The sequence below is a fragment of the Moschus berezovskii genome, chromosome 3, assembly GCF_049115385.1.
Source record: "Moschus berezovskii isolate FMDL1 chromosome 3, NW_MosBer_1.0, whole genome shotgun sequence".
NCBI classification, from domain to species: domain Eukaryota; kingdom Metazoa; phylum Chordata; class Mammalia; order Artiodactyla; family Moschidae; genus Moschus; species Moschus berezovskii.
This window is the reverse complement of record NC_142462.1, coordinates 128,620,975-128,647,763: the sequence shown is the minus strand read 5'-3', so window position 1 is coordinate 128,647,763 and position 26,789 is coordinate 128,620,975. Positions and strand designations below refer to the sequence as shown.

Genomic DNA, 26,789 nt, shown 5'->3' with positions numbered 1-26,789 from the left:
GCGCTCCTGGGGAGTGTCTGTGTCCACAGGCGTGTGTGTGCACCCCTGGGGAGTGTCTGTGTCCGCAGGCGTGTGTGTGCGCTCCTGGGGAGTGTCTGTGTCCGCAGGCTAGTGTGCGCTCCTGGGGAGTGTCTGTGTCCGCAGGCGTGTGTGTGCTCCTGGGGAGTGTCTGTGTCCGCAGGCGTGTGTGTGCGCTCCTGGGGAGTGTCCGTGTCCGCAGGCGTGTGTGTGCCCTCCTGGGGAGTGTCTGTGTCCGCAGGCGTGTGTGTGCGCTCCTGGGGAGTGTCTGTGTCCGCAGGCGTGTGTGCGCCCCGGCCTGTCCGTGGCTCTCCTCAGCTGGCCCCTTCTGGGCCTCGGCTCCCCCAGGGCCAGGCCTCCGCTGCGGCTCTGTCCCGGGGCAGCAGGTCTGTGGACTCCAGGGTAGCCGCACGTGCTGATGCACCACTCTGGAAACATTCTCATTTTAAAACCTGGTGACATAAAATCGTGTGTAGAGTATGTATGGGAGGCTTGGGGTCTCATCCGTCCTTGATGCCTGGTCTCCCAGCCCTGGGGGCTACTCACTGTCTCAGGAAGCAGGATGGTGGGGGTAGGGGTAGCCCCCCACCGCAGAGGGACCAACCTGCTGCTCCCTGGGCCCATCTCGCTCCCAACACCCCATGCGCACCTGTTGCTCCTCTTACTGGTTTAAAGTGCGGTGATCCGTGCGGGCTGGGGAGACGTCTGCTCCCAGCCACCCCCCGCCCCGCCCCAGGCCGCACAATGGAAGTACAGGCGGGGCAGCTCTTGGATCAGCGCGGGCCGGGGGCGCGGAGTCCCAGGGGGCGCGGGGCCCGCTCCTCATAGTGAGGGGGTGGGGGTCCGGGGTCCCCGCTCCTCGCAGTGAGGGGCTGGGAATCCGGGGTCGCGTCCTTGCAGTGAGGGAGTGGGGGTCCGGAGCCCCGTTCCTCGCAGTGAGAGGGTGGGGGTCCGGGGTCCCCGCTCCTCGCAGTGAGGGGGTGGGGGTCCGGGGTCCCGTTCCTCGCAGTGAGAGGGTGGGGGTCCGGGGTCCCCGCTCCTCGCAGTGAGGGGGTGGGAATCCGGGGTCGCGTCCTTGCAGTGAGGGAGTGGGGGTCTGGGGTCCCGTTCCTCGCAGTGAGGGGGTGGGGTTCCGGGGTCCCCGCTCCTCGCAGTGAGGGGGTGGGGGTCCGGGGTCGCATCCTCGCAGTGAGGGGGCGTGGGGGGTCCGGGGTCGCGTCCTTGAAGTGAGGGAGTGGGGGTCCGGAGCCCCGTTCCTCGCAGTGAGGGGGTGGGGGTCTGGGGCCCCGTTCCTCGCAGTGAGAAGCCCGCCCGGTAACCCTGCCCTCTCCCCACAGCTCCCTGAGCCTGGACAAGGGCGCACAGGTGCTGGAGGATGTGGCGCGGCTCCTGGAGGTGCCGGCGGGCGTCTTCACGGACATTGAGTGAGTGCGGGTGGGGCTCGGGCGGCTCCTCCTTTTGAGCGTCCCTCCAGCAGGTGCCCCGTGGGGCGTGTTTACTGTGTCACAGAGGCCGGCGCTGGAGGAACAGGAGGGAGCGTCCGGGGGTCCGGTTAGCGCTGTAAGCGCAGCTGAAACCCGAGCGTCAGCAGGACGGTGGTCTCGAGAGGGCCCCGCTGACCTGACACCCCCGGGGGCTCTGGACGGTGGGGCGGGCCCACCGCAGGGGAGCCGGGGCCGGGGGCTCACACCTGCAGTGTGCATGCCCCAGGAGTGGGCCCGTCAGGGTGCCCCAGCCCGTCTCACCCTCAGTGGGCTGGGTTTTAGAAAGAGCTGGTGACTCGGAGTCCAGGGCTGGCATGTGACAGGTGTGTGGGTCTGGGGCCCACCCCTGTTTTCTGATGGAACCACAAGGCTGGGGAGAGTGCGAGGGGCCGTTGGAAATGCACTGGGGCCCGGGGGGCTCCGGTGGGAGGGGCGGAGCGGGGCCCAGGGGTCTCCAGGGGGAGGGGCGGGACGCGGGTCTCCAGGAGACATGGTTCTGACCTGGTGCCCCCTCTCCGGCCCCCCACCTCGCTCTGCTCCTCACCCCTTGGCTCAGTCCCTCCCAGACACACCACCTCCAGGTCTGGGAGTCCTGGGGGCTTTCTGGCCTCCAGAGGTGGGCTGGTTATCAGCCCAGTTCTTTTGTAAATATCACTTGCTGCGGTCTCTTTCCTGCTTGGAACGGGGGCCTCCTGCCTCTCCTGGGGGCCACAGTGACACCACCACCCTCTTTCAGCCTCTGTCAGCCTTGGCCACAGCTCGTGTGACCGAGTCCTACCCCGAGGCCTCGCCCGGCCCTGGAGCCCCGAGCCAGCCCGCAGCCTCGGGAGCCCGGGTCCTCGAGTTGTGACAGGGACCTCAGGAACTCACCTGAGGGGCCGCACCTCTGGGTCTTCAATGCTGCACGTGTGTGGGGTGTGTGTGGCGTCCCAACAAGTCCTGTATGTCGCCCCCAGAACCCAGCACGTGAGGGTCCACAGCACCTGTGGGGGTGACCCGGGCGGGGGCCTGGAGGGGACGACCGCATGGCCGCAGGGGGTCTGCGATTTGCGGTGCTGGCGCGGCAGATCGTGGCTCCTAGAGAGGCGCGGAGGCTGCCGCTCAGAGCGCTCTTCCAGGGCTGTGTGTGTTTCTGTGGAAGGACTAGTTATGCTTAATATGTTTTGTTAATGGCTCTGTAGCTGTCAAGTAAATTCCATTATTTCTTACTACATCATTAGAGGCCATTAAGACGGCATCGGCGTGCCGCTGTAATTGCGCCGGCAGACGCCCGGCCTCCGCGCTTATGGTTTTATAATCGAGTCCCGGCTGTCGGCGGTGCCAGTAGATGCGCTGCTCTGGGCTCTCGCTGGGCGGGCGGCGCTGCCTCAGCCTGAACCCCCTCCCCGAGTCCACAGCAGGTCAGCAGGGTGCGGCCTGTCATCCGTGTGGTGTCCTGTGCGGCGGGAGGGCAGTTCCTGAAGACAGAGCCAGAATTCAGCACCGGACACGTCAGGAGGTCTCCCGTGTGCAGGCCCGAGGCTCCCTCCTGCAGGGGTCCCGCCCCCCACCCCCGCCCCTCCCTCCACGTGAGGACCCCTGGGGGAGGGAGGGTCCCCAAAGTCTTGTTTCAGTTTCCGGCTGAGGGGTCTGTTCTTATTTGCCCCCGTCTTGTTTCCCGGGCAACTTGGACCACCTCCCATTTTACAGCTGAGCCGGCCGAGGCCTCAGAGCTTAAAAGGCTCAGCGGGGTGACAGGTGGTGACCTGGGACAGGGACATGCAGAGATCTCTATGCAGAGACTCCACGTGCCTTCCCAAAAGAGCAGGTGCTGTGGAGCCAGCCCCGAACTCATGCTGAGGTCAGCTGGGAGGTTGGATCCCCCTCGCACAGCCGGTGATCTTTTTTTCGCTGGCACCAGGGCAGAGCTTGGCTACGTGGGGCTGGGCAGTCAGAGACATGGAACCTCCCTTCACAGCGTGCCTTCCATGCTGGGCAGTCCCAGGGTCATGTGTGTGCGTGTCCTAAGGTCACGTGTGTGCACGTCCCAGGGACTTGTACATGGTGTCCTGGAAGGAAGGAAGGAAAGCAGGAGGGCGGGCCGTGGTGCTGCCGGTGAGGACAGGTGAATGAACCACGCGCTCTGTCTTTGGAAACTAGGAGTGTCCACGTGATCTTCAGAGAACACTCTCAGCACCCAAGGGAAGGTTAGATTTGGGGAGCCCTACTTACCCGGGACTCTCCAGATGTAGGTTAGAGTAGAAATGTCACCTCACTGGTCACCAGGAAGAGCAGCTGTCCTGTGGGCTCTCCTGGTTGGAAGGGCCGCCGGCACGGTTCCCACTCCTGGAACACCAGCCCCTGGGGGTTGTCCAGGGGGTGACGGGCCAGGAGACGTGGAGCTTGGGGAGTCCTAATGGAAACAGCCCCCCACCCACCTCAGACAGATCAGTTGTTTAAAAACAGATACACTTTTCAAAGTCATGTTCAGCAAAGTATTTTAAATGCTTTGAACAGTTTTGATAACTCCTGGCAAGCAGTCCCCTGCCAGTTATTTTTATACCGAGTAGTTCTTAAAGATTTCAATAAGTTTTCAAGAGAATTTTTAAAAATACTTGTCTCTTTCCCGTCTGTTCTTGGCTCCTGTGGGTCCCTGGGGAACTGACTACTAAAACCTGTTTCCATAACAATTTTCTTTTTCCATGCAGGAGTGTCTGCTGGTTACTGTTGGTTTATTGGGGTTGATTTGAATTTTTCTGTAAGAGCCCTGCCACATGTATTTTTAGAGGAGCAGAGCCTGTGGGCAGAGTCCCTGGGACGGAGGAACAGAGCCCCTGGACCCACAGTGGCCCTGGGGTGTGTGGGGTGTGCTGAGCAATCCTCACACCTCCTAAACGGTCTCTTCCAGGGTCGAGGGGCCAGCGGTGACCTTCAGGGTGCGCGCCAACACCCAGAACGTGACGGCAGCGGTAGCGGCGAAGGCAGCAGGTAAGGCTGTTTCTGTGAGCGCTGTGCTGGGCACAGGATGCCAGACGTAGCACAGAGTGATTGTTTCAGCCAGCCGTAGCCAGTCCTGTGCGTCGCCAAGCGTATGCACTGCTGTAACGGGAGGGACAGTTCCTCCCAGGGAGCAGCGCAGCGCGTGTCCTGGGTGACTGAGAAACAGCTCTTGGCAGCTGAGGGGTCGCCACAGTGTGTCTGTCAACTTGAAGTTTTTATCCATGGACAGTAAACAGGCGTGAGAGCCGTGGCGACGCCCCCTTTTTATCCACGGACGGTAAACAGGTGTGAGAGCAGCTGCGACGCCCCCTTCAGGGGAACAAACCCCAGGTTGTCTGGGTCTTGGGTGCTGTTGGCCTCACTTGCAGTGGACTTTGGTGCCTGTAGTAACGCTTATTTGTTCAAAGTAATGATTTTGGGGCCTCCCACCTGCCAATGCAGGAGACATAAGAGATGTGGGTTCGATCCCTGAGTCGGGATGATCCCTGGAGAAGGAAATGGCAGCCCACTCCAGTGTTCTTGCCTGGAGAATCCCACGGACACAGGAGCCTGGCGGGCTTTAGTCCGTGGAGTTGCAAAGAGTCGGACACGACTGAAGTGCCTTATTAGCACAGTGATTTTGGTGGCAACAACTGTCGGTTAAAGAAGAATTGCTTGCACAGTTGCACCAGTTCCCGTAAATCTGACCGATCTGCCTGTGGTGACTGAGCCTGCTCCCAGGCTTCATTCCACTGTGGGGTGGAGCGCGGGGTGGACCGACCTGGCCGGGCAGTCTCCCTGTCCGGCAGAGCGGCCAAGTGGGCCCTGGGGAGGGGGCAGCAGACTCCGGTCTGCAGTCTCTGCGCCCGAGTGGCCACGGGCCCCCTCGCTGCGTGGACTGGTTTCGTGCCCCTCCTTCATCAGTGTAAGAGGTTACTGAAGGTACTTAAGGCCAAAACAGGCATCAGCATTTTACCCAGGTACGCACTAATCATTCCATGAGCGGCAATGCATCCCAGTACTGGGAAACACTGCCTTCAGAACTGGACTTGTCGGAACTTAAGGACAATATGAATGGAATGAAGTCTTGTTACCGTTTCAGATTTGTGGCCGTGTTCTTGTGACAACGGCCCTCCGTTATTCTGCTGCTCGCTGGGGGAAGTGAGGCTGACTGAAACCTGGTGTCTTGGTTTTTCTCTCATGTGTCCGTGTCATGCGTGGAGAGGGAACGGCACCCGCGGCTTGAGCGTCAAGCCACAGCCTCTACACGCAGATTCCCAAGTTGCACCAGCGTGTCCGTGAACCAGCGTGGGGCGCCCGCGCCGTGGGTCTTGCAGGCTGAGCTTGTGCAGAATGGGCAATGTACACCCACAGTTTGAAAAGTAGTTCCTTTTATAATTTAAATACTTCCATGATGTTTTCAATTTACTTGATGCTATAAGGGAAAACTCCAATACTTTGGCCACCTCATGCAAAGAGTTAACTCACTGGAAAAGAGTCTGATGCTGGGAGGGATTGGGGGCGGGAGGAGACGGGGACGGCAGAGAATGAGATGGCTGGATGGCATCACTGACTCGATGGACATGAGTGTGAGTGAACTCCGGGAGCTGGTGATGGACAGGGAGGCCTGGCGTGCTGTGATTCATGGGGTCGCAGAGAGTCGGACACGACTGAGCGACTGAACTGAACTGAACTGAACTGATAAGGGAAAAACTACAGAGAATTACTCTGTGATCACAGGATCGTAGTGTTTGGTGCTGAAATACCAAGCTGCAGAGTCAGCTCGACCCTCTCCACCTCGCTGGCAAGCCTGTTGTCACCGGGAGAGAAGGCCTCCCACCAGGTGCAGAGTCCACATGGCGGTGCTGTCAGGGAGGTCAGAGCCCCGCTCAGGAGGTTCCTGATATAAAGGGATTGATCCTGTTCTGTCAGCGAGGTCAGAACCCCGCTCGGGAGGTTCCTGATATAAATGGATTGATCCTGTTCTGTCAGGGAGGTTAGAGCCCCGCTTAGGAGGTTCCTGATATAAATGGATTGATCCTGTTCTGTCAGGGAGGTTAGAGCCCCGCTCAGGAGGTTCCTGATATAAATGGATTGATCCGTGCTGTCAGGGAGGTTAGAGCCCCGCTCAGGAGGTTCCTGATATAAATGGATTGATCCCGTGCTGTCAGGGAGGTCAGAGCCCCACTCAGGAGGTTCCTGATGTAAATGGATTGATCCCGTGCTGTCAGGGAGGTCAGAGCCCCGCTCAGGAGGTTCCTGATGTAAATGGATTGATCCCGTGCTGTCAGGGAGGTCAGAGCCCCGCTCAGGAGGTTCCTGTGATGACATGTGGGGCTGCTCCCTCTTCATACTTACGTGATAATTGCTTCTGTTTTGAAAGACTTGAACGCGTTTCTGTAACAAGACTCCTCTCTCATCCTTGGCCCCAGACAGGTATTGGGGCCTCTTCTTCGTGTCTTCACCACTGCAGGAGCCCCCGCAGAGCAGATGGGAGGAGGGCGGGGGGCCTTCAGGGCTGGGGCCGTACTTTCCTCCTGGAATCCTGGTCAGGTGTTGGATGCCATCAGGGCTGAGGGCTGTCCATGGGCCCCGTCGCTCTGGAGCTAATGCCGACACAGGTGACACTGTGGATGGGGAGGTGGAGTCGGGGACGGCAGTGGGGACCCGCGCAGGGCTCCTGGGCACTGCAGCCCCGCCGGGGCTGGGCACGCGGACCCTGGCTGGCCCGCCCTGGCCCTAGTCACGTGTGGGTGCAGAACTGGGTCTTGGGGAGGAGCTGGTATAGCTTCAGGGTGTCCACGGCGAGGACGCCGAGCCTTGCTGTCTCTGAGGGCCCAGGCATCGAGGCCAGTCCCTCCCCCTAATGGTCATTGGTCAGTGCCAATGTGGCTCAACCACGCCAGTCCCTGTGTGGGCCGGGCTGTGCTATGGTCTGACCGAACAGAGACTCAGCCCTGGTGCAGGTGCAGCCCCGCAGGGTCGCGAGGAGGGAGTAAATATGGCGCATAGTGTGACGTGGCATGGCTGGTGACGCAGCATGTGCTGCGTGCGATCGGCGGGGTATCAGGTATGCGCGCGAGCCTCACGTGTAACGTCACGTATGTAGTAACACTGTTCTGTGGCTGCACAGTGTTTCCTGACGTGCTGTGTAACACGTGGAACGCGTGGCCCAGGGAAGGCGTGGCGCCGTGAGTGGCCGTGTGCTGCAGTCGAGTGCAGTACCCTGCACCGTCGTGTGGCGTTCATCGCATCATGTCAGGAAACAGAGAGGGTTCTGGAAAGAAACCAGGCCACAGCGGGACCTGAACAGATGTCAGCCAGATGAGGCCGGGGTACTAGGTGCCGGGGGCCGGGGCTGTGCTGCTCAGGGAGACGGCGGGGAGTCCGGGTGAGGTGGGGGCACTCGCCGTCCTGGGGTTGGGCCTCTGGGGAGAGCGGCCGGGTGTCTGCATCGGTGGCCGGGGCCTGATCTGGGAGCGGGCAGCATGGTGCCATCTTGAGCCGTCTGCGGTTGTCGAGGCGAGTTTTGCAGTCTCGTCTTTATTGGCCCCTCACCTTCCTTCTCTTTCCGGCTCTGTGCTGAGAGCCACTGGCCACAGAGAACCAGACAGGACTGCTCTTGTCCTCACTGGGCCTGGTGTCCGCTGGAAAGAGACATTTGGGCCCAGACATCGTGAAGAGGCAGGGAGGGCTTCCTGAAGGAGGCAACCTGAGGAAAGAGTGCTGGGGCTTCACGGGGGGTCGTGGGGTGGGACCTGCAACATTAGCTGTGGTGCCCGAGACTTAGGACAGCTCCTGGCTTCCATGTGAGGGACATCTGGTGGGGTGGCCCAGCAGGAAGATGGGAAACACTCTCGAGGCATTTGGGTGATGGGGCCATGCATGACAGGTGGGGCATGGTGGCATCGTGGATGAGCTTGGTGCCGAGGAGCTGGCCGTGGGCCCTGGAGTCACGGCTGGCGTGTGCTGTCGTGTGGGAAGCGCCCAGCCTGAGGGCCCCTTCTCTGGCTGGGCCCGGCAGAGAGTAGCTTGTCGGGGAGGCAGGAGGCGCCATGGGGACGGGCACATGCAGTCTGGCTGTGTTCTCTGGGGCCTCGAGTCTCTGAGATGAGATGTGCCCGCTTGTCTGGAGAGAGGCGGCCCCTGTGGGCGAGCAGATACCCGGCGGGGTCTGTGTTGAGGCTCGCAGCCCAGCCCTGTCTGCCCCAGCGGCACTGGGGGAACTTGGGCCCACGTGGGAGCAGGACTTCCTTCCTGATGCGAGGCGATGCTCAGGTCTCTGATTCTCGAATCGTCCCAATGCGGTAACTTCAGAAGCGCTGTGACGCCCAGCTCGTAACGTCTAATGGAGTCTTCCCACAGGCCCGTCAGCGTCAGCAGCCCACCCCCTTTCTCCTGGCCTTACCCGCAGCCCTCTGCACGCCTGGTCACCTGGCTGGCCTGGGCAGGGCCTGTGGATATTGGGATGAGGGACAGGGAGAGGCACCACTCGCTGAAGGCCTGCTGGGAGGGGCCTGGGGCCCCGGCCTCAGGGGCCAGTCTGAGTACCTGGCGCTTGGCAGGAGGCCCTGAGGAGCTGGTGGGGAAGGTAACACAGGCTGGTCTCGCTATCAGGCTGCTGCGGCCAAGGCTGCCTCCCGGGGCCAGCTCCCACCACTCTCTCGTTTCCTCCCACACAGCAGCCCTGAGGCTCTGACGGCCGTTCCTGAAAGTGAACTTCTAATTCGCAAGGCACTCCGTGTCCCAAGTCCACATAGTTCACAGGTCACGCTGGTAACCCAGTCCATCACTGACACCCCCAAATCCATCTCACAGGGGACGTAGGAACCCCAGTCCATCTGGCCCTGAGACACAAGTCTGTGATAACTCAGTGTGTGCCTCGGGGCGTCAAGGTGACACTGCGTGTGGCTGTGTTATGGGACCGCACTTGGGGTGACGGTGAGTGCGCGAGGTGCAGATTTCACAAGTCGCCCGTGGTCCGCAGGGTGAGGGCGGCCGCTGGCGGAAGCGCCGGGAAGCAGGCCCGCGGGAGCCGGGAAGCAGGCCGGCGGAAGCGCCGGGAAGCAGGTCCGCGGGATCCGGGAAGCAGGGAAGCCGGGAAGTGGGCCCGCAGGAGCCGGGAAGCGGGCCGGCAGGTCGGAGCCCTGGGGCTGACCCAGGTGCTTGCACAAGCGCTCCTTCCTCCTTCAAAGATGGTTTGCTCTCTGTCAAACCCCTTCTTGTCACAGCTGCACAGTCAGAAAAAGCCCGTTCAAAATGAACCGTCTTCAGCAGAAGCAACAGTAGGGCCCTCCCACGGGTGGAGCGGTGCAGGCAGAGTCTCCAACGTCACAAGCAGACCCACGTCCTCGGGAGGCCACTCAAACTGCTCCTGGTCGGAGGAAAGCCGGTGGTGATGAGCAAGCGCAGCCGTCCCCGCCCACGACGGCCAGCCTCGTCCTGCAGGGGCTGGCCCAGGCGCGGTGAACCCCCGGACCCTGTGACTGGACATGGGCAGCGGTGCCATGTGCGAGCCTTCCCGCGGGGTGCCACCTCCTTCTCTCAGCTGGAGAGCCTGGAGCAGGGCCCTGGCTGTGCGCCCTCCGTGACCTTAGAGCCCTCAGCAGGCGGGGGGGCAGGCTGCAGGGCTGACACGCACACCTGGCGTTCTCCAGCCTCCTTGTTGCCTTCCCCTGAATGTCCCGGGGTGAAAGGGAGGGTCGGGCGTTGCCCAGCGCCCCTGCCGAGGGGGAGGGTGACACCTGCTCGTGAGCTCTGCCCAGCCAGGTGCCCAGTGTCCTGCTCATCATCCACTGGGATGCCGCCAGCCCTCCCCGCCCCGCCAGCTCTTCCCCCAGGCCCCCCAGGGCCACTCGACCACGTCTGTGGCCTGTCCTCCCCAGAGCAGCTGGACAGAGGGTGGTCAGGGCAGAGTGGCCCGTGCAGAGACATGGCCCCGGCCGCAGGGGCTTGCGGAGGTGGGTGCCCGAAATGAGGCTGCCGGGGAGGCAGAGCTGGACGGAAACTCCCTCCTTGGGTTGGTTACAAGTGTCCCCCTGACCGCCGACCACTGTGGGGCCACTGAGCAGACACAGGCGTGGGCCTCGGGCCTCTGCCTGGACTGGCACCTGGGACTCGGAGCACAGATGCAGGCTGCTAGTGAGGCCAGGGGGTTGGCGGGGCTGGATGGAGGGGCAGAAACGCCGGCGCAAGTGGCCCGCAGGCTCCCAGCTTTGTCAATGGGTGCATCGGGGGGGTGTCAGTCCAGGGTGCCGCCCGCCGTGGGGCCCCCGTGAGCTGGGCTGCCCAACGGGCCTCCCCCACGAGCCACGGGAGGTGTTCAGAAACGTCAGTCAGCTCAAGACTGCACCTCAGAGTGATTCCACATTTGTAAGACTAGACACAGGGGGCGGGACGGACGTAAGCCCCATGGAAGGTCCACTCCCCCGAGCCGCCCCGGAGCGGGGCACCCACCCCCATCGTCCCTTCTTGGGTGGCGGGTTTCCTCCTGGTTCTCAGGGTGCGGACTGGCCGCATCAGCTCCAAGCAGAGCAGGTGGCACCGTGGGGCAGGGGGGCCGCGTCGGGCAGGGGCTCCTCCACAGGCACTCCCCGTCCAAGGACCCCCATCTGAGCCCCCTTCCAGCCAGCATCCTCCCCACAGGGCCGCACGCTCACGCTGGGGTTCCTTAAATCCTCCACTGGGCTCACACACCCTTTACGTGAAGAAAAGCTTCCTTATGGTGGCCTCTGGAACACGCCTCTGTTCCATATGAATGTTTTTCTTTGACCACATTAAACAGATTTAGCCCCTTTGGTGGCAGTTTAGTTGCTAAGTCATGTTCAACTCTCACAATCCCATGGACTACAGCCCGCCAGGCTCCTCTGTCCATGGGATTCTGCAGGCAAGAATACTGGAGTGCGTTGCCATTTCCTCCTCCAGGGGATCTTCCCGACCCAGGAATCAAGCCCGGGTCCCCTGCACTGCAGGCAGATTCTTTGCTGCTGAGCCCCCAGGGCGGCCCTGTTCCACTTTGTAATGCAGCACATGGGGGGGCTTGGGCGCGATGCTCCTTGTTCTCTGGAAAGCCCACGTGGGTGGAAGACACGTCTTTTTCTCTCCCCTTCGAATGCTCTCTTTTCCTCTGTCCCACTCTCTCGTGACCCTCCCCCAGAAGCCAACCAGCGTCACAGGCCCCCTGCTGCCCCTCTCCTGTGTCCCCCTCAGAGTCGCTGCAGTGCTGGCCCTGAGCCCTGAGCCCACGGGCACCACTCTGTCAGGTCCTGAATGGGTAGGAACGGAGCGGGGTTAACAGCCCCCCACAACCTCTGTCCCCATCCAAGAATAGCTGGGACCCTGGACTTAGGGGGAGGACTGGGCCACCGGCCAGCCGTGCCTCTGCGGCAGGTCCCCGACATAGATTGGAGCCCCCGGGGGTGAGGACACTGGCTCCCAGGTGGGCAGGACCAGCTCTCCCCCAGGTCTGGTGGTTAAGGAATGGCTGAACCATTTCATCAGTTTAAGAATCTCCCCCGAAATCACTCACAAACCCCTTGGTCATTGATTTTGGAGCAATCTAGTGAGTTCTTCCTTAACTTTCAAAGCCCAATTTCCAGACTCCGTCTTTGCTCCCTTCTGAAGAGAAAGTTGCAAACCAGGGGACACGCGACCAGGAGGTCAGAGATCACTTACCTTAGAAGACACTGCCCGTGATAAGCGTTAGCACCTGCTCAGCAAGGAAACCCGCTCCTCAGTGTCATTCCCGTGTTCATGCCGCTGTCTGCGAGGACGTCCCTCCTCTGAACCAGCCCCTCTACTTCTCTGCCCGGGACCCTCTGATCAGACGTCGAGCGTCCACCCCCGACAGGCCCGTCCAAGGCGACAGCTTCTGAGGCAGGTGGGGACCCTCCTGCCAGAGATGGAGAGAGGCTTGCGTGTGTGTTTACGCCTCCCCTTTGCACAAGCAATGCCCGCTCCAGGCCCTTGCTCCCTCGCACCAGGCACTCCCAGCAGAAGCAGGCTTCAGCCTTTGTGTTTGGAGCCGGCTGTGCCCGCAGAGCTGTTTAGGGAGGCCTGGAAGCCATGTCCAAGTTCAGTGTGTGTTTTGACATGTAGATTCACACGAGGCATACTGAATCAGTCACAGTGATATGCTAATTGGATTCATCTGTGGGCTGAATGGGACACACATCTGAAGAAAAATGAAGGGAACACATCGCCAACTGAGATAGTGTGTGACCAGCGCTGCGCGCGTCGGAGTGCGAGAAGGCCAGGGCGCCAGGCACGTGTGGGGCCTCAGCCGCCGGCTCCGGTGCTCAGGCCGGGGCATGCCGCTGTCTGCGGTGCTGAACCTAGCAGCCCTGGGGCGCCCGACACCCCGGAGACCCAGGAGTCCATGGTGGGGTGCGTGTGTGAGCACAGCCCTGCCGAGGGGCATGAGCGTGCAGACCCACGTGCAGGCGTGTGCGCGTGTGCAAGCACCAGCGTGCAGGCCTGCAGAAGTGGAGGGGAGGGGTGTCCCCACCTGTCCTAGCGTCTCCCTGGCTCAGATGGGGCTCCGGCCCTCCACGCACGTAGCGTGTTCAGCGGGGCCTGGGGTCCCCCTCGGGGAGCCGCTTGGGGCCGCGGGTGGTCTGCCTGCATCCGGCTTGGGGGTGACAGTGACTGCCCTTGCCCCTCCCTAGCACGCCCTCCTGGGCCATCGTGGGCGCCCTGCCCGCCATCACGTCTGCCTCGCGTCCTTTCACATGGGCAGAGGGAGGCCGGAGCTCTCAGGCGTGAGGGCCCCTGGGCCCAGGTGTCCCGCAGGGGCAGCGTCTCCGGGTCCCACCCTCCCGTCCTCACCAGCCCCCCCAGCACACGATCACAGGTCGGGGCTTCCCGCGCTGTCCCCTGCATCTGCGGGCAGAGCGAAACTCACCCTGCGATGCTGTGGTGCACGCGGAGGGTCAGTGCAGCCGGATGGGGCCGGGTTGGCGGGGCCTCTGCTGTGTTGAGTGTTTTTGCAGGAACAGGGGTTCATGAGTGATGAGTAGGCTTTTCCTTTTTGGTGGGCAGGGACTCACCAAACAGACTTACCAAGCCAGGAACAGGCAGGCAGGACGGTGGGGGGTCAGGGTGGGGTGGGGTCCTGGCCATTTCCCCCACCGGGGATACCTCTGAACCCAGTGGAGGAAGGAGCCCAGCCTGGCTGCAGAGACCAGGAGGGTGTGTTGGGGGGGGACGTAGGAGGCCAGGATGCAGGTACATGGCCTGTGGCCAGTGGGGATGCCCGGGGAGAGGGCTTCGGGGCCGGTTCACCGTCCCCAGAGGACCCAGAGGGGCAGGAGCTTCTGGAGTGGTTGGCTGCGGGCCCTGCGGGGCGAGTCATGCAGGCAAGTCAGGGTTGCTGCCCGATTCCTTTGTCTGGTTGAGGGAGAGGACAAGTGTGGGGAGTGGCGCCCCCGGGTAGTGACCGTGACTTGTGGTTATACTTTCATTTGAAGGGGACAGAAATAGCAGCATGATTGCCGCAAAAGGTGCGTGATTCATGAAAACCTGCGTTCTGGGTGGTTCTACTCTTCAGAATGATACTGCGGTTTTTACCGTGACCCTTCTCAGGCAATTTAAGCCGTGGTTTGCGTGGACACACTTGCTCCAGGTCTGGGCACCTGCTGGGGTGATCACAGGGGTTCCGTGTCCTCAGTGCATTAACTCCTGGGCCCCGGAGGTGGCCGAGCACCAAGGGTCTGCCTGGAATCGAGGGGCCGCCGGGCTATGCAGGGAAGCCTGAGCTCGCAGGTTGAGCACAAGGCCTGCTGGTGCAGCCGTTTGAGGGTCTCTGTGAGAAGGTGTAGAGATGGGGCAGCGCCCGCCAGGGAGGCCAAGAGCCACGGGAGCTGAGACAGTGGCTGGGAGACAGCGGGGGCGGCCGGCTGAGGGCAAGGAGGTGAGCAGGCGGCACCAGTCCTGGGAGCCGCCGGGCCCCTGGTAGGGGGAGGCCCCGGGTGGGTGGGCAGGACGTTGGGGCCCAGGGCACTGGAAAGAGGGCACCTGCCCTGCCTGCTTCACACGGGGACGTCTCTTCAGCCCGGTTTCCTGTGGAGTCCCACCGTCCATAGCTTTGCCCCCCGTCCGGGCTCCCCTTCTGGCTCCGCCTCCGTCGCCAAGCCCTCCCTGTGCTGTTCTCCTTGCGGGCTGGGGTTCCCGTGCTGGGCGCTGGCAGGCGGGACTCTCCAGCCCCATCCCCAGGGCTGCAGCCACGTGTCTGGTCATCGCCTGCATCCCTGGTCCTCCTCCCAGAGGGAAGGCCTCCTGGGAGGGAAGGAAGCCGCCCATCTGCCGCAGTCCACTGAGCAGGTTCTGGGGTGCATGGCCCCCAGGGTCCTTCTGACGCCCCACAGAGAGCTTGGCGGGCTCGCTGCGCATGGAGCGGGCGCAGAGCCCTTGTTCCATGTTGGTCAGCGATGTGTCTGGGGGTCTTACCCTGGCCAGGGTCCCCGCCCTCCCCGGCCTGGCTGTAGGCGGGTCGCCCGCCCGTCTGCTGACCCAGGAGGGTTGCGGTTCAGGTAGAACCGTGCCTCCCTGGGTGGAGACCATCCTCTCCCATGCCCGAGGAGGACAGGGCGCAGCGGTGCCAGGGCGAGGAGTCCTCATGGGGAAGCCCGCCCCTGTCCAGCAGGTGCGGGGGCCCTCGAGGTGGGCACTGCCCGCTCCCCACCTCATCTGGATGCGCGGTGTCGGCGGGTTTGGTGTCATTACCGCGGGGACAGTGTGGGGAGTGCGCCTCCCGGGAAAGTTCCAGGTGGACTCAGTGACCGGAAGGGCAGTGCCCTGGGAGAGGCCACGTCAGGACTGTGGGGTAGGTTTTGCCCCGGGTCTGGGCTTAGCTGTGTCAGCCTTGCCAACTAGTTGAGCAGTGAGTAAGCTGCTTGCCCCCCGGGTCCCTCCAGCCCCAAGTGACAGAACTGGAGGCATCTGCTAGGCAAACTCTGGACCCCCTTCCGACGGGAGGCGGCTCACATCCCAGGTGTGTCCGTCTGCTCTCGCCTCCCTGGCTGCCCGCACGCCTCAGGCCTCTCTCTCTTCCTCATGAGCGTCTGCACGGCTGACCCGGGCCAGCCCCACCAGCGATTCGGGGTGCCTCCCCAGCGTTTGTGTGCGTCTTTACCGCTAGAAGGTGGAAAAGTGGAAACCCGAAGAATGCAAACATTTTTCCAGTTTTCTTCTTTAAAAATAAAAGCAATGATTTCTGCAGCCACTTGGAGCCGCCTGACACGGAGTCTGGCTCAGCTTCCCTGTTCTCTGCGTCTTCGCCAGAAATAGATGCTGGTGCTGCAGTCCAGGTTTCTGAAAAGCCTAGGCTCTTGCAAGGTGTGCGTTTGGGTGGTCTCAGCGTGAGCCGCTGGTGGATGTCGGGGTCGGAGCTCGGGTGGGGGCCCAGCACAGGGCATTCAACGGGAGGCCCTTTGGTTCTGAACGTGGGAGGGGTGCCCAGAAGTCGCCCCACAGGGCTCATCGCCCGTGATCCTGCTTCTCCTCTCGGCTCCTGCCCGCCCCACTGTGAGGGAAGGGTGGCCCTGGTCACCTCCTCAGGGCTTCCTCTACTTAAGCCGAACATCTGGAGGCTTGTGTGCAGCACAGGGCACCTTCCCTGGGCATCCAGCACCCCACCTCCGGCGCCCAGACTAGACCCCTTGTGGTCATCTGGGTTGGGGTGAGGATTAGGGTCATCTCAGCTTCTCCCCTGCACCTTGCACTCCATTGATGAGTCTGAATTTAATAGGCATCTTTTCAATGATAGCTCAGCTGGTAAAGAATCCATCTGCAATGCAGGAGACCCTGGTTCAATTCCTGGGTCGGGAAGATCCCCTGGAGAAGGGATAGGCTACCCACTCCAGTATTCTGAGGATTTCCTAGTGGCTCAGCTGGTAAAGAATCCACCTGCAATGCAGGAGAGCTGGGTTCGATCTCTGGATTGGGAAGATCCCCTGGAGGAGGGAATGGCTACCCATTCCAGTGTTCTGACCTGGAGAATTCCCTGGACTGTATAGTCCGTGGGGTCGCAGAGTCAGACACTACCGAGCGACTCTCACTCGGCCCCGAGTCCTCATGCAGGGTCATCCTCGGCACTGGCTGAGCCCTCCTCCCAGCCCCTGATGTCTATTCCCCCCTTGGGGCTGCGAGTGATTTAAACCCGGCCCCTGGTTAGCAGGAACTAGAGGGACCCAGAGTTGCAGCGCTTTTTGCTTTGCGTTTTCCGGTTTCTGCAGAGGTGTGGCATCTGGGGGGCGGGCGCGGGCAGACACAGATGAAAGGGTCACGGGAGCTCCCAGCCCCGCCCCCTCTGTTCTCCACACGTCATCCCACGAAGTGCTCCCTTGACACATCGGCTTCGTCATTCCTGTCCTGTTTCCTGTGCCACTCAGTCGCTTCATATTTAACCAGAGACTGCTTTGGACATTTTATGGGCTGTTGGTTTGTAAGACCTTGTAACTCAGATAAAGTGTTTTTGAAGTTTTCTGATCTTAAGGATCCTATGGGTGCTGTGGGGGTTAGGTAACTGTATGGAAACTGTGTGCGTGGTGGTGCAGGGCAGCAGTGTGAGGTGCGTCGCTGGTAGCCGGTCTGTCCTCTTCCCAGAGTCCTCCCCCGCCCCCCACCCCTGCGGTGCTTTGCGAACCCGTCAGTGAAAGAGGCCAGTTAAGCTCTTGGTCCCGCGGAGGCTGCGCTGGCCTGCGTGGGTGCTGGTGGGGGCGGGTGTCTTCTGAGGCCGTGTGTCCGGCCTCAGTTTCTCTTGGCGTCTTTAACTGCATTTTCCTTTCAGTTCAGTTCAGTCGCTCAGTTGTGTTCAACTCTTTGTGACCCTGTGGACTGTAGCCCACCAGGCTCCTCTGTCCATGGAATTCTTCAGGCAAGAATACTGGCATGGGTTGCCATGTCCTTCTCCAGGGGATCTTCCCAACCCAGGGATGGAATACCTGTCTCCTGCACTGCAGGCATATGCTTTACTGTCTGAGCCACCTTCTCAAACGTGAGCTTAGTCACTGGCAGGAAAGGGTGTTATTGGGAAAAGTCTCATGACAAGACTTAGGAAGGGCTGAGCACTGACCTTAAAGGAGCCAAATCCACAGAAACTTGGTTCCTTTTTCTGGACCTAAATACTCAGGTCTCTGTCTGGCCAGAGGTTTTCCCAGAGAATAAATATTGACTCTTTGGAGCTTTCGATAGTTTCTTTATATTAATGGTATTAAGAGCTACTTCAGGAAAAAGCAGTCAACATGTTTTAGGAGGTAATGTATTTTCATCCTTACTCTCCTCGTCCCCTAATAATTTGTAGCTGCATTTCAGCTTCCAGGTTCTCCTCGGACGCTCCCTGCAGGCTCCCTGGGTCCCTGCAGGTGCCTCCCTGATGGTTCGTATTTCTTTACATAGGTTCAAGTTTCTCACCTACTTCACAGAGAAATGGGCTTCCCCGGTGGCTCAGATGTAAAGTGTCTGCCTGCAACGCCGAAGACCCGGGTTCAATCCCTGGGTCGGGAAGATCCCCTGAGAAGGGATCGGCTACCCACTCCAGTATTCTGGGGATTTCCTAGTGGCTCAGCTGGTAAAGAATCCACCTGCAATGCAGGAGACCCGGGTTCAATCCCTGGGTCAGGAAGATCCCATCAAAAAGGAAACGGCAACCCTCTCCAGTACCCCTGCCTGGAGAATCCTGTGGACAGAGGAGCCTGGGGGGCCACCGTCCGTGGGGTCGCAGAGGGCCGGACGCGACTGAGCGGCTTCCCTTTACTTGCACTTTAGGCTTCTCGCCTACACCGCTTCCCTTCCCTCTAAGCAGCTTCTTTCAACCTTTCTTTCCAGGCAGCTCAGCTGTTGACAAGTTTGCTCCTTTCTCATGTCTGAGGCTTCGTTTCTCCTTTAGCCCTGAAGGATTCGGAATTGCTCAGATGGCGCGGGTGCTTCTTCTCTAGCTCATCTGATGCTTGATTCCGCTCTCTTCTTGCTCACGTGGGGCGGGGCTCCCCTTGCTCCCCCGGTAGCTGCCTGTTTCTGTCTTGGATGCTGTGCAGTTTGGGCGTGGCGTGCGGCTTGGGTCCCCGAGCTCCCTGGGTGTGTGGTTCAGCGGGCTCGCTCACTCTGAACCTCTGCAGCCGCCCCGTCTGCAGTGGTGCCCTCTCCTCCCCGGAGCGCCTCTTGCAGCCGCCCCCAGGTCCTGGGTGTGTGGTTCAGCGGGCTCGCTCACTCAGCCTCTGCGGCCGCCCCCAGGTCCTGGGTTGCCTCTTCTGTCTCTGCAGCGCAGCTTGAAGGTGTCTCCCCTCAGCCCGGTCCCACCCCGGGCGTGCGCCGTCTGTGCAGTGCTCCCGTTTCCGGCGTTTCTTTGGGTTCTTCTGGAGCATCTGCATTCCTCTACTGTGCAGCGGCTGTCACGTGCCAGCCCTTTTTCCGTTAGTGACCTCGGCAAATCGACGACAGTGACTTGAAACCTCTGACCTGGCCGTCCCCATCTCTGTTCTGCCTGTCTGGTTCTGACCTCACTGTGTCTCTTCAGACTGTGAGTTTTTGCTTCTGTTCTGTTTTGTTTGCCATTTAATGCGCTTTGTAATTTATTTGTTGTCATTGGAAGCCAGGTGTGCCTGCGTGCGTTCCTGCTAAGTCCCTTCGGTAGTGACTGAGTCTGTGCGCCCCCAAGGACTGTGGCCCGCCAGGTTCCTCTGTCCATGGGATTTTCCAGGCAAGAATACCAGAGTGCGTTGCCATGCCCTCCTCCAGGGGGTCTTCCCGACCCAGGGATTGAACCTGCGTCTCATGTTTCCTGCATTGGCAGCCGGGTTCTTCACCACTGGAGCCACCTGGGAAACCCTGGAAGCCACACGATGGGGCAAAATGGACCAGGGTGCGTAGGCCTTCAGCGTGAGGCCTTTTGTCCCTCTGCGCGCGTTCAGCAGGGTTTCTGTCGGCGTGGCCGTGGCTGTCGGAGGCGCATGGTTTGCGAGTCTTCCTCTTGGCTCCTCTGTCTTCTTTGGGTTTCCCTGGGGATCCTTCTTCTCAGGGGAGTCTGACGTGCACACTTGCTTACCTGTAATTCCCTATGGTAGCGGGGAGTGGTGGGGGGAACCCGGGCGCTGGCCTGAGGGAGGGTCTCAGCCCTCAGTGAGCCTGGGCTGTGCGCCCCATGCTCGCCGCTCAGTGCCTCTGACCCTGCAGGGAGGCCCAGAGGCCGGAGGGGCTGGAGCTGGGAGCGCGTGGGCACGCTCAGTGTCTTAGGCGTGCGCACACCCAGGGTTTGCAGCATGCTGCATGTTACACGATGTGTGCGTTACAGGCGCTGTACACGTTGCACATGGACACATGCAGCTCACCCTGGAACCGCGTGCGAGTCACGGTGCCAACGCTCCCACAGGGGAAGCTCTGCAGCTCACTGTATAGGCCGTCCATCGTACCCGCGGCTCCACTGCTGTGGCTGAGCCAGGGTCAGGGTTAGGGTTAGGGTTACAGCCGCCGTCCTGTGGCATTTACTACCGAGAACCCGTGCAGCTCAAGCCTGTGCTGTTCAAGGGTTAGGGTTAGGGTCAGGGTCAGGGTTAGGGTTAGGGTTAGGGTTACAGCTGCCGTCCTGTGGCATTTACTACCAAGAACCCGTGCAGCTCAAGCCTGTGCTGTTCGAGGGTCAGCTGTATTTTGTTAAAATATGTGAATACAGTGACTTACATACAAACATTGCATACTTTTACATATACTCTGTATTGTATATAGTGTAATGCTCTGTTATATAACCATAAACTATCACATATGAATACTAATTCTTTGCAGTTCATTATATATGTTACAAAGATAAAGATATAGCTTAATTTTTATCTATTTATATGCTATCTTCTTACTGGATAGAATTTAAAAATTAATCTCATCAAGTCTATCAGTATTTTTCTCTATGACGTTTTATTATAGGTATATGCATGGATTATTATTCAGCCATAAAGACGAGGAAACCCTTCCACTGGCAACAGTATAACGAAGTTTGAAGGTATTATGGGAAGTGAAATAGTCGGGCAGAAAAATACAAAATACAACCACTGTATGACCGATCACTCCTCGTCATTTCCGGAAAACCAAACCTGCAGAAACCAAGAGTAGACTGCCGCTCACCGGGGCGTGGGGCAGCAGGGAGACAGAGGCTGAAGTTCTCAGCTGGGAGATGAGTTTCAGTGCGGGAGGCCTCGAGTCAGCCTGGGGAGCATGGCTGCTGCGTTGTGTTACAGACCTGAGTGTGCTGACAGCAGGCCTCACGTGCTCCAGAACACGCACGCACCCGTGCGCTCAGTACAGTGTGAGGTGGTGGCCTGTTAACTAATCTCATTGTGGTCACCATTTCACAGCGTGACTGTGCATCACAGCACCACGTTGTACACCTCAAACTTAGGCAATGCTGCTTGTCACTTATATCTTAATAAACCTGGGAAAATAGTAAACATTCAGTTCAGTTCAGTCGCTCGGTCAAGTCTGACTCTTTGCGACCCCATGGACTGCAGCACGCCTGGCCTCCCTGTCCACCACTGACTCCCGGAGCTTGCTCTCAGACTCATGTCCATCGAGTCGGTGATGCCATCCAACCATCTCATCCTCTGGCGTCCCCTTCTCCTCCTGCCCTCAGTTTTTCCCAGCATCGAGGTCTTTTCCAGTGAGTCGGCTCTTCGCATCAGGTGGCCAGAGTACTGGAGCTTCAGCTTCAGCTTCAGTCCTTCCAATGAGTGTTCGAGACTGATTTCCTTTAGGATGGACTGGTTTGATGCTGTAATTTCTCTTGCTTTAGCTCTTGTAGGATCCTCTGTTAGAGAAAAGGAGTCTGCTCTCCCATCACGTTTTCAGCCTTTCGTTTTCCAAAGGATGTTTGCTGAACAATTTTTAGCCGAAAACCTTTATTTAATTAAGGAAGTTGTATTCCTAGTTTCTTAAAATTTTGAATGGATGAAATGCTTATTCTTGATCTCTGAAATGTTATTGGATCTTTTCTCTCTTTATCTCTTAATAAAACAAATGACATTGACAGACTTCCTGCTGTAGGAGCATTTTTGCAATTCTGGTTAGACGCTTTGGTTATGCACTTGTGTTGAATTCAGTTGCTAGTGTTTTTTGAGGAGTGAGAGTCACTTATTTTTCTTTCTCGTGTTTCTGTTGTCCCGTTTTACTATCCAGGTGTCTCCCGACTGTGGGAAACCCGCGTAAGACAGGGAACAGCTGGTGCTGGGGTGCCGGGCCCCCTGGGAGCCATTCGGTGTAGTGACAGCAGTCAGGTTCTAGTCTCCTCAGATCAGCTTTGGAACTTTATATTTTTTCCTGAAAATGATTCATTTCCTTTATGTTTTCCAATTATGTTTATTTTGCATTATTTACAATGTCCTCTCGTGATTTTGTGAATCTCTGCTGTGTCTGCTGCCACGTCCTTTCTTTGTTCCTGATGGTGCTTACTTTTGCTTTCTCTTCTCTCCTGATAATCTTGATTGGATGTCTTCTGAGCTTACTAGACTTTTCAGTCGACCAGCTTCTGGGTTTTTGTCGATGTTCTCTGTTGTTTACCTTTCATTAACTTCTGCTGTGATGACACTGTCTCGGTTTTATGGTGTTAATTGTCCTGTTTGCCTTTTCTTTCGAATTTTGCTGACATCTCCTCTTTATGGTTGATGTTCTAGGTGGCTTATAATTTTCTCTATAAACTTACGTTCGATGTTTCCCCTCTTCTTGGGAGAATCGTTTGGGAGACCCCAAACCCCTCACTGTTGGAAATGTTCCTACAAGTGGTTTTAAGGAGAGTGATTCCAGCTGGAGTGTTAAGTACACGAGAGTCCTACTGTGTGAGGATGTGATAGCCTGTGTGGTGCACACTCTGGGGCTCTTTCCCACCGGACAGATTCCTGTTTCCATCCAGAGCCTGCAGACAAGGGGCCCCCAGCCCGGCAAGGGCGGGCCTTTCTGACCCACTTGTGGGCGGAGGTGGTGGTTCTGCCCTTGCCTGGCGCCCCTGAGGTCATTGCCCGCCTTCATGTAGGTGTCAGGACCCACATCTGCACCCCCGCCTGTCAGAGCCCTGCCATCCAGCGCCTGGAGCCCTTGTGCTGACTCTGAGTTGCTCCAGTGTTTGGCTGCATTTCTGGTGCTTCCGGGGAGCAGGGCCACAAGTTTGGCACCGTCGTGAAGGGCAGGGCAGGCCCTGCTTGTCCGAGACCCTTGTGTCTTGCTGTGTGATTATTCTGGTAAATATTTAAACCACAGACACTTGAAGACTTGTTTAGAAAACACACTTTGGGGTGACTGATCCGTAGAGCTGTATTTTGTGTGCATTATGTGTATGGTAACCTCAAGCATCTGCCTGGCACTGTGTCCTCCTGGGGCCGAGCTAGCTGCCTGTTCCATGGCCTCGTCATTTAATTGTAGGTAAGCTGGGACTTCATGCCTGAGTTTGGGGCATGTCTAGTGCAGCTAGCGGAGAGCAGGGTGGTGGCCGCACACGTGTCCTGGGCTTCCTCCGGGTCCCTCTCAGCCGAGGAGGACGTGTCCTCTCGAACATCACTCCACACTCTGCCAGGATGCTCTCGGGCCGTGGACCTATATCAGAGTCCCCCACCACTGGCCTCTGCCCTCCTGAACCAAGAGCATCTCACACCCCAAGAGAGGCCATGATTACAGAAAACGGAGATACCCGCCAGCTCAGATGCTCCAGAACGCGAAGCAGAGGAAACCGAGGACCCTGAAGGGCATCTCCGGGCAGTGCCCCCAGCCCTCGGGCCTTCTCATCTGTGATATCCCTCTCACTGGGACGGTGCCTAACAGGGTCGGTGCCCCACCCACACGTGCCGGCCCCCTTCTCTGCGAGGTTTTGTAGTTCATGTCGTGGTATTTAGTGACTCCTGACCTTGCTTCCTTTCCCTTTTTAAAAAACCGTGAACAGTAACAAGCATTACTATGGGACTCAACCATTGCTATGAGGACTCGAGCACCTTCTGAAGGTGTGAGGACGCTATTCCTACAAACAGCCTCTGCCTCCCCTTCAGTTATTTTACCAATTCTTGAATGTGCATTGCTAGTCTAACTTTTTCATTTAAAGAATAAATATAAAGCCTCTTTTTCACACTCTCATTTGTGGACAACGCTTTATATCAAAGCAATGGTATTTCATGCAAACACACTGCTTATAGGTGAGTATTTTAATTAAGGACTTTTCTGTGGCTTTACTGTCTGCTGTTATACCCTTAGCAAGACCCATCCTTCCTTGAAAACTGTTAATAGACCTCAGATGTCAGACATGGGAACCTCTGAGTGCAGAAATGCAAGAAAACTCAGAAAGCTGTGATAGAAGATTTATTATGCTGGCGTTGGTGTCTGTGTCATTGCAGGATCAAGGCTTCTGTCAGATCACAGAGTCTTCTAGAAAAGATGTTTGGCTTTACTTCTGAATTTTAGCAAAGCCAGGCAGACAAGGGAAATATTAAAGAAAGCAGTGGTTCAGTAAGCAAGCCGTGTGGCTGGCTGATTAAATGCATTACCTCGGATCTTGGGAGTATATTGCGAAATAGTAGCATTATTTAATGTAATTCTGCTTCCAACTTGGAATTTTCCAGACAAGAACACTGGCGTGGTTACCCTTTCCTTCTCCAGGGGATCTTCCTGAGTCTGCCCAGGGACTGAACCTGGGTCTCCTGCATTTCCGGTGGTCTCCTGCATTGCAGGCCAATTCTTTACCAGCTGAGCCACGGGGAAATCCCTGACAACCCCAGGGTGGAAAGTAAAGCGAGGCCCTGGAAGGGAGCAGCTGGGGGCCGGGAGGAGGCCCCGGGTGTGGGTGGGGTGGCTGGGGTCCGCGTGGGTCCTTCCACCTCTGTGTCTTTGGTTATGTTTGAAATTGGTTCCTGAAGGGTGGTTTGCGCGTATCGCGTCCTCCCGGTTCTGTCAGGCGTCTGACTGCTGATCTGGGGGTTGTGCTGGGCCGGCCGAGGTGCTCAGCGCTCCCTGCACGTGTGGTCGGAGCTCACGGCCAGCCGGGCTGTGCAGGAGGCGGGTGTCCGTGGCTCACACAGCCCGTGTGCTTGGTCCTCTCCTCTTTCCAGGCCAGCCCAGCTTCGTCCCCATCATATTCCACGTTCTAAAGGACACAACTCAGGGAAATGTAGATGGAGGGGCGGAGGCAGGGGCAGGGATGGGGCTCCAGCCCCCTTCCCCTCCACCCACCGGCTCGGAAGCTCGGCCAGCCCTGCGGCTGGGGTGTTGTGGACTCCTGTGCAGGGCCTGTGACTGACTGGCCGCGTGGCGACCGGACCTCTGCTGCTGGTGCAGAGCTCAATGTCCACCCTCTCCCCTACCCGACATGGAGACTGCAGCCGAGAGTTCAGGCTTCCAATCAAGGTTTGCTCTCTGGTGACCAGCCTGTCCTGAAGCCCCCAGGGGCCCCAAGAGCCGCCGCATCCCTCAGGAAATGTGGGGGTGTTAGGACCTTGTGTCTGCGGGGGCAGGGACCAATATCCTCCCCTCGGGCAGCTTTGGGCTTCAGGAGGGCTGGTGCTGAGATGCACGCAAGGCTGCTTCCCCCAGGATTGGGGGCGGTGCTGGGGGAGGAGGGTCACAGGACCACCTCTCTGTTGAGGGAGGCACCGAGCAGATAGGACAGGGGGCCAGGGACTTGCCCTTCTAGGGGTGGAGGGAGGGCTGCAGGCAGGATGGACAGACAGACGTCTGAGGGTGGTCTGAAGCAGTCTGGCCTTTCCACCCAGCTGCTGGGGCACTTTGCTCCCAGCGGATGGCTGTCTGAGCCCTCGGGCACTTTGCTCCCAGCGGATGGCTGTCTGAGCCCTCAGTGGGGGGCTCTGATCGGGTGTTAAGACAGCTGGTTCCACGGGGTTATGGATCTTGTGTGGTCCATACCTGCTTCCGGGTCCTTTCTCCTGCTCGGGAAGGGAGTCTGGCTCCCTCCACGCTGCTGTGTGCTGCTCCCCTTCCCTGGACCATGATTCCTTCCTGAGGGTGCTGATTTAGTCCCTGATCCCTGCTGCCCACCCATCCCTCGAAGGTGGTGACCCAGGGGCAGGACGCACGGGTCTGGGGGGAGATCAGACCATAGGTCAGTGTTTTGAAAAAAAAATGCAGGGCCTTCTTCCTAAGCTTGCAGTTCAAAACTGTTTTTTTCTTCCAAAACTTTAGTTGAAGCCGACCCCAATTCCTTTTAAAATTCACGTGAAAACTTAGCCACCACCCTGGGAAAAGGATGTGAAACTTGTAATCACTGCCTGGGACTGGTGTTTGAACACAGAACAGAAGCTGAAGCAGCACACCAGTTAGAAGTCTGTACCCTGAGACATGCAGTGTTGAGCATGTTGGTTTAAATCCTCCAAAGACCCAACCCTGTACCACTGGGGGCAGGATCTGTGTTCCCTGTTCAATTACCGATATTTATCTTCCTGTGTGTTTTCCATAAAGACTTCCTAATATTCTCTTTCTTAACGTGTAGTTGCTTTGGGCCACATCACTGACTGAGTTTCCTGTCATCTTGTCCTGCGTTAGGAACGGTGTTGTCTGTTGGTCATTATTGTGATTTTTCTCTCCCTTTTACTTGGTTTCATTCAAGGCTTTTGAACTTGGTTTCCTATGATTACCGTGGCTTGAATCTCATCCAACTTCTTTCTAATACCTGCTGTGCCCTAACAAGTAAATCAGTTCAGTTCAGCTCAGTTCAGTCGCTCAGTCGTGTCCGACTCTCCGCGACCCCAAGAATCACAGCACGCCAGGCCTCCCTGTCCATCACCAACTCCCAGAGTTCACTCAAACTCATGTCCACAGAGTCGGTGATGCCATCCAGCCATCTCATTCTCGGTCGTCCCCTTCTCCTCCCACCCCCAACCTTTCCCAGCATCAGAGTCTTTTCCAGTGAGTCAACTCGTCGCATGAGGTGGCCAAAGTATTGGAGTTTCAGCTTTAGCATCAGCCCTTCCAATGAACACCCAGGATTGATCTCCTTTAGAATGGACTGGTTGGATCTCCTTGCGGTACAAGGGACTCTCAAGAGTCTTCTCCAGCACCACAGTTCAGAAGCATCAATTCTTCGGCGATCAGCTTTCTTCACAGTCCAACTCTCACATCCATACATGACCACGGGAAAAACCATAGCCTTGACTAGACGGACCTTTTAAAACCTGGGAAACCAAAAAGGATGTTGGTGAATTGGAGGAAATTCAGAGCAAAGCACAGAAATGGTTAAGAGGTCGGAAGGTTGACTTGTGAGGAAGCCGTAAAGGAGCTGAGCGTGTCTGCCTTGGCAGAGCCGCGGCCATGGCAGCACGAATGTCGCGGGGCGTGCTGCGTGTGAAGATGCAGAGGCTGCTGGGG

At 58.4% G+C, this 26,789-nt stretch overlaps 1 protein-coding gene across 3 annotated transcripts in view; it reads left to right on the top strand.

Annotated features, from left to right (window-relative positions):
- The window catches only part of PTPRN2 (protein tyrosine phosphatase receptor type N2), a 638,480-nt gene that overhangs the window by 267,244 nt on the left and 344,447 nt on the right, over nt 1–26,789 (top strand). For all 3 annotated transcript variants that reach the window (XM_055421655.2, XM_055421657.2, XM_088834793.1), the window contains 2 exons: nt 1,356–1,442; nt 4,390–4,469. In XM_055421655.2, the coding sequence (XP_055277630.2) occupies nt 1,356–1,442; nt 4,390–4,469 (167 nt within the window). The remainder of the gene's footprint in view (nt 1–1,355; nt 1,443–4,389; nt 4,470–26,789) is intronic.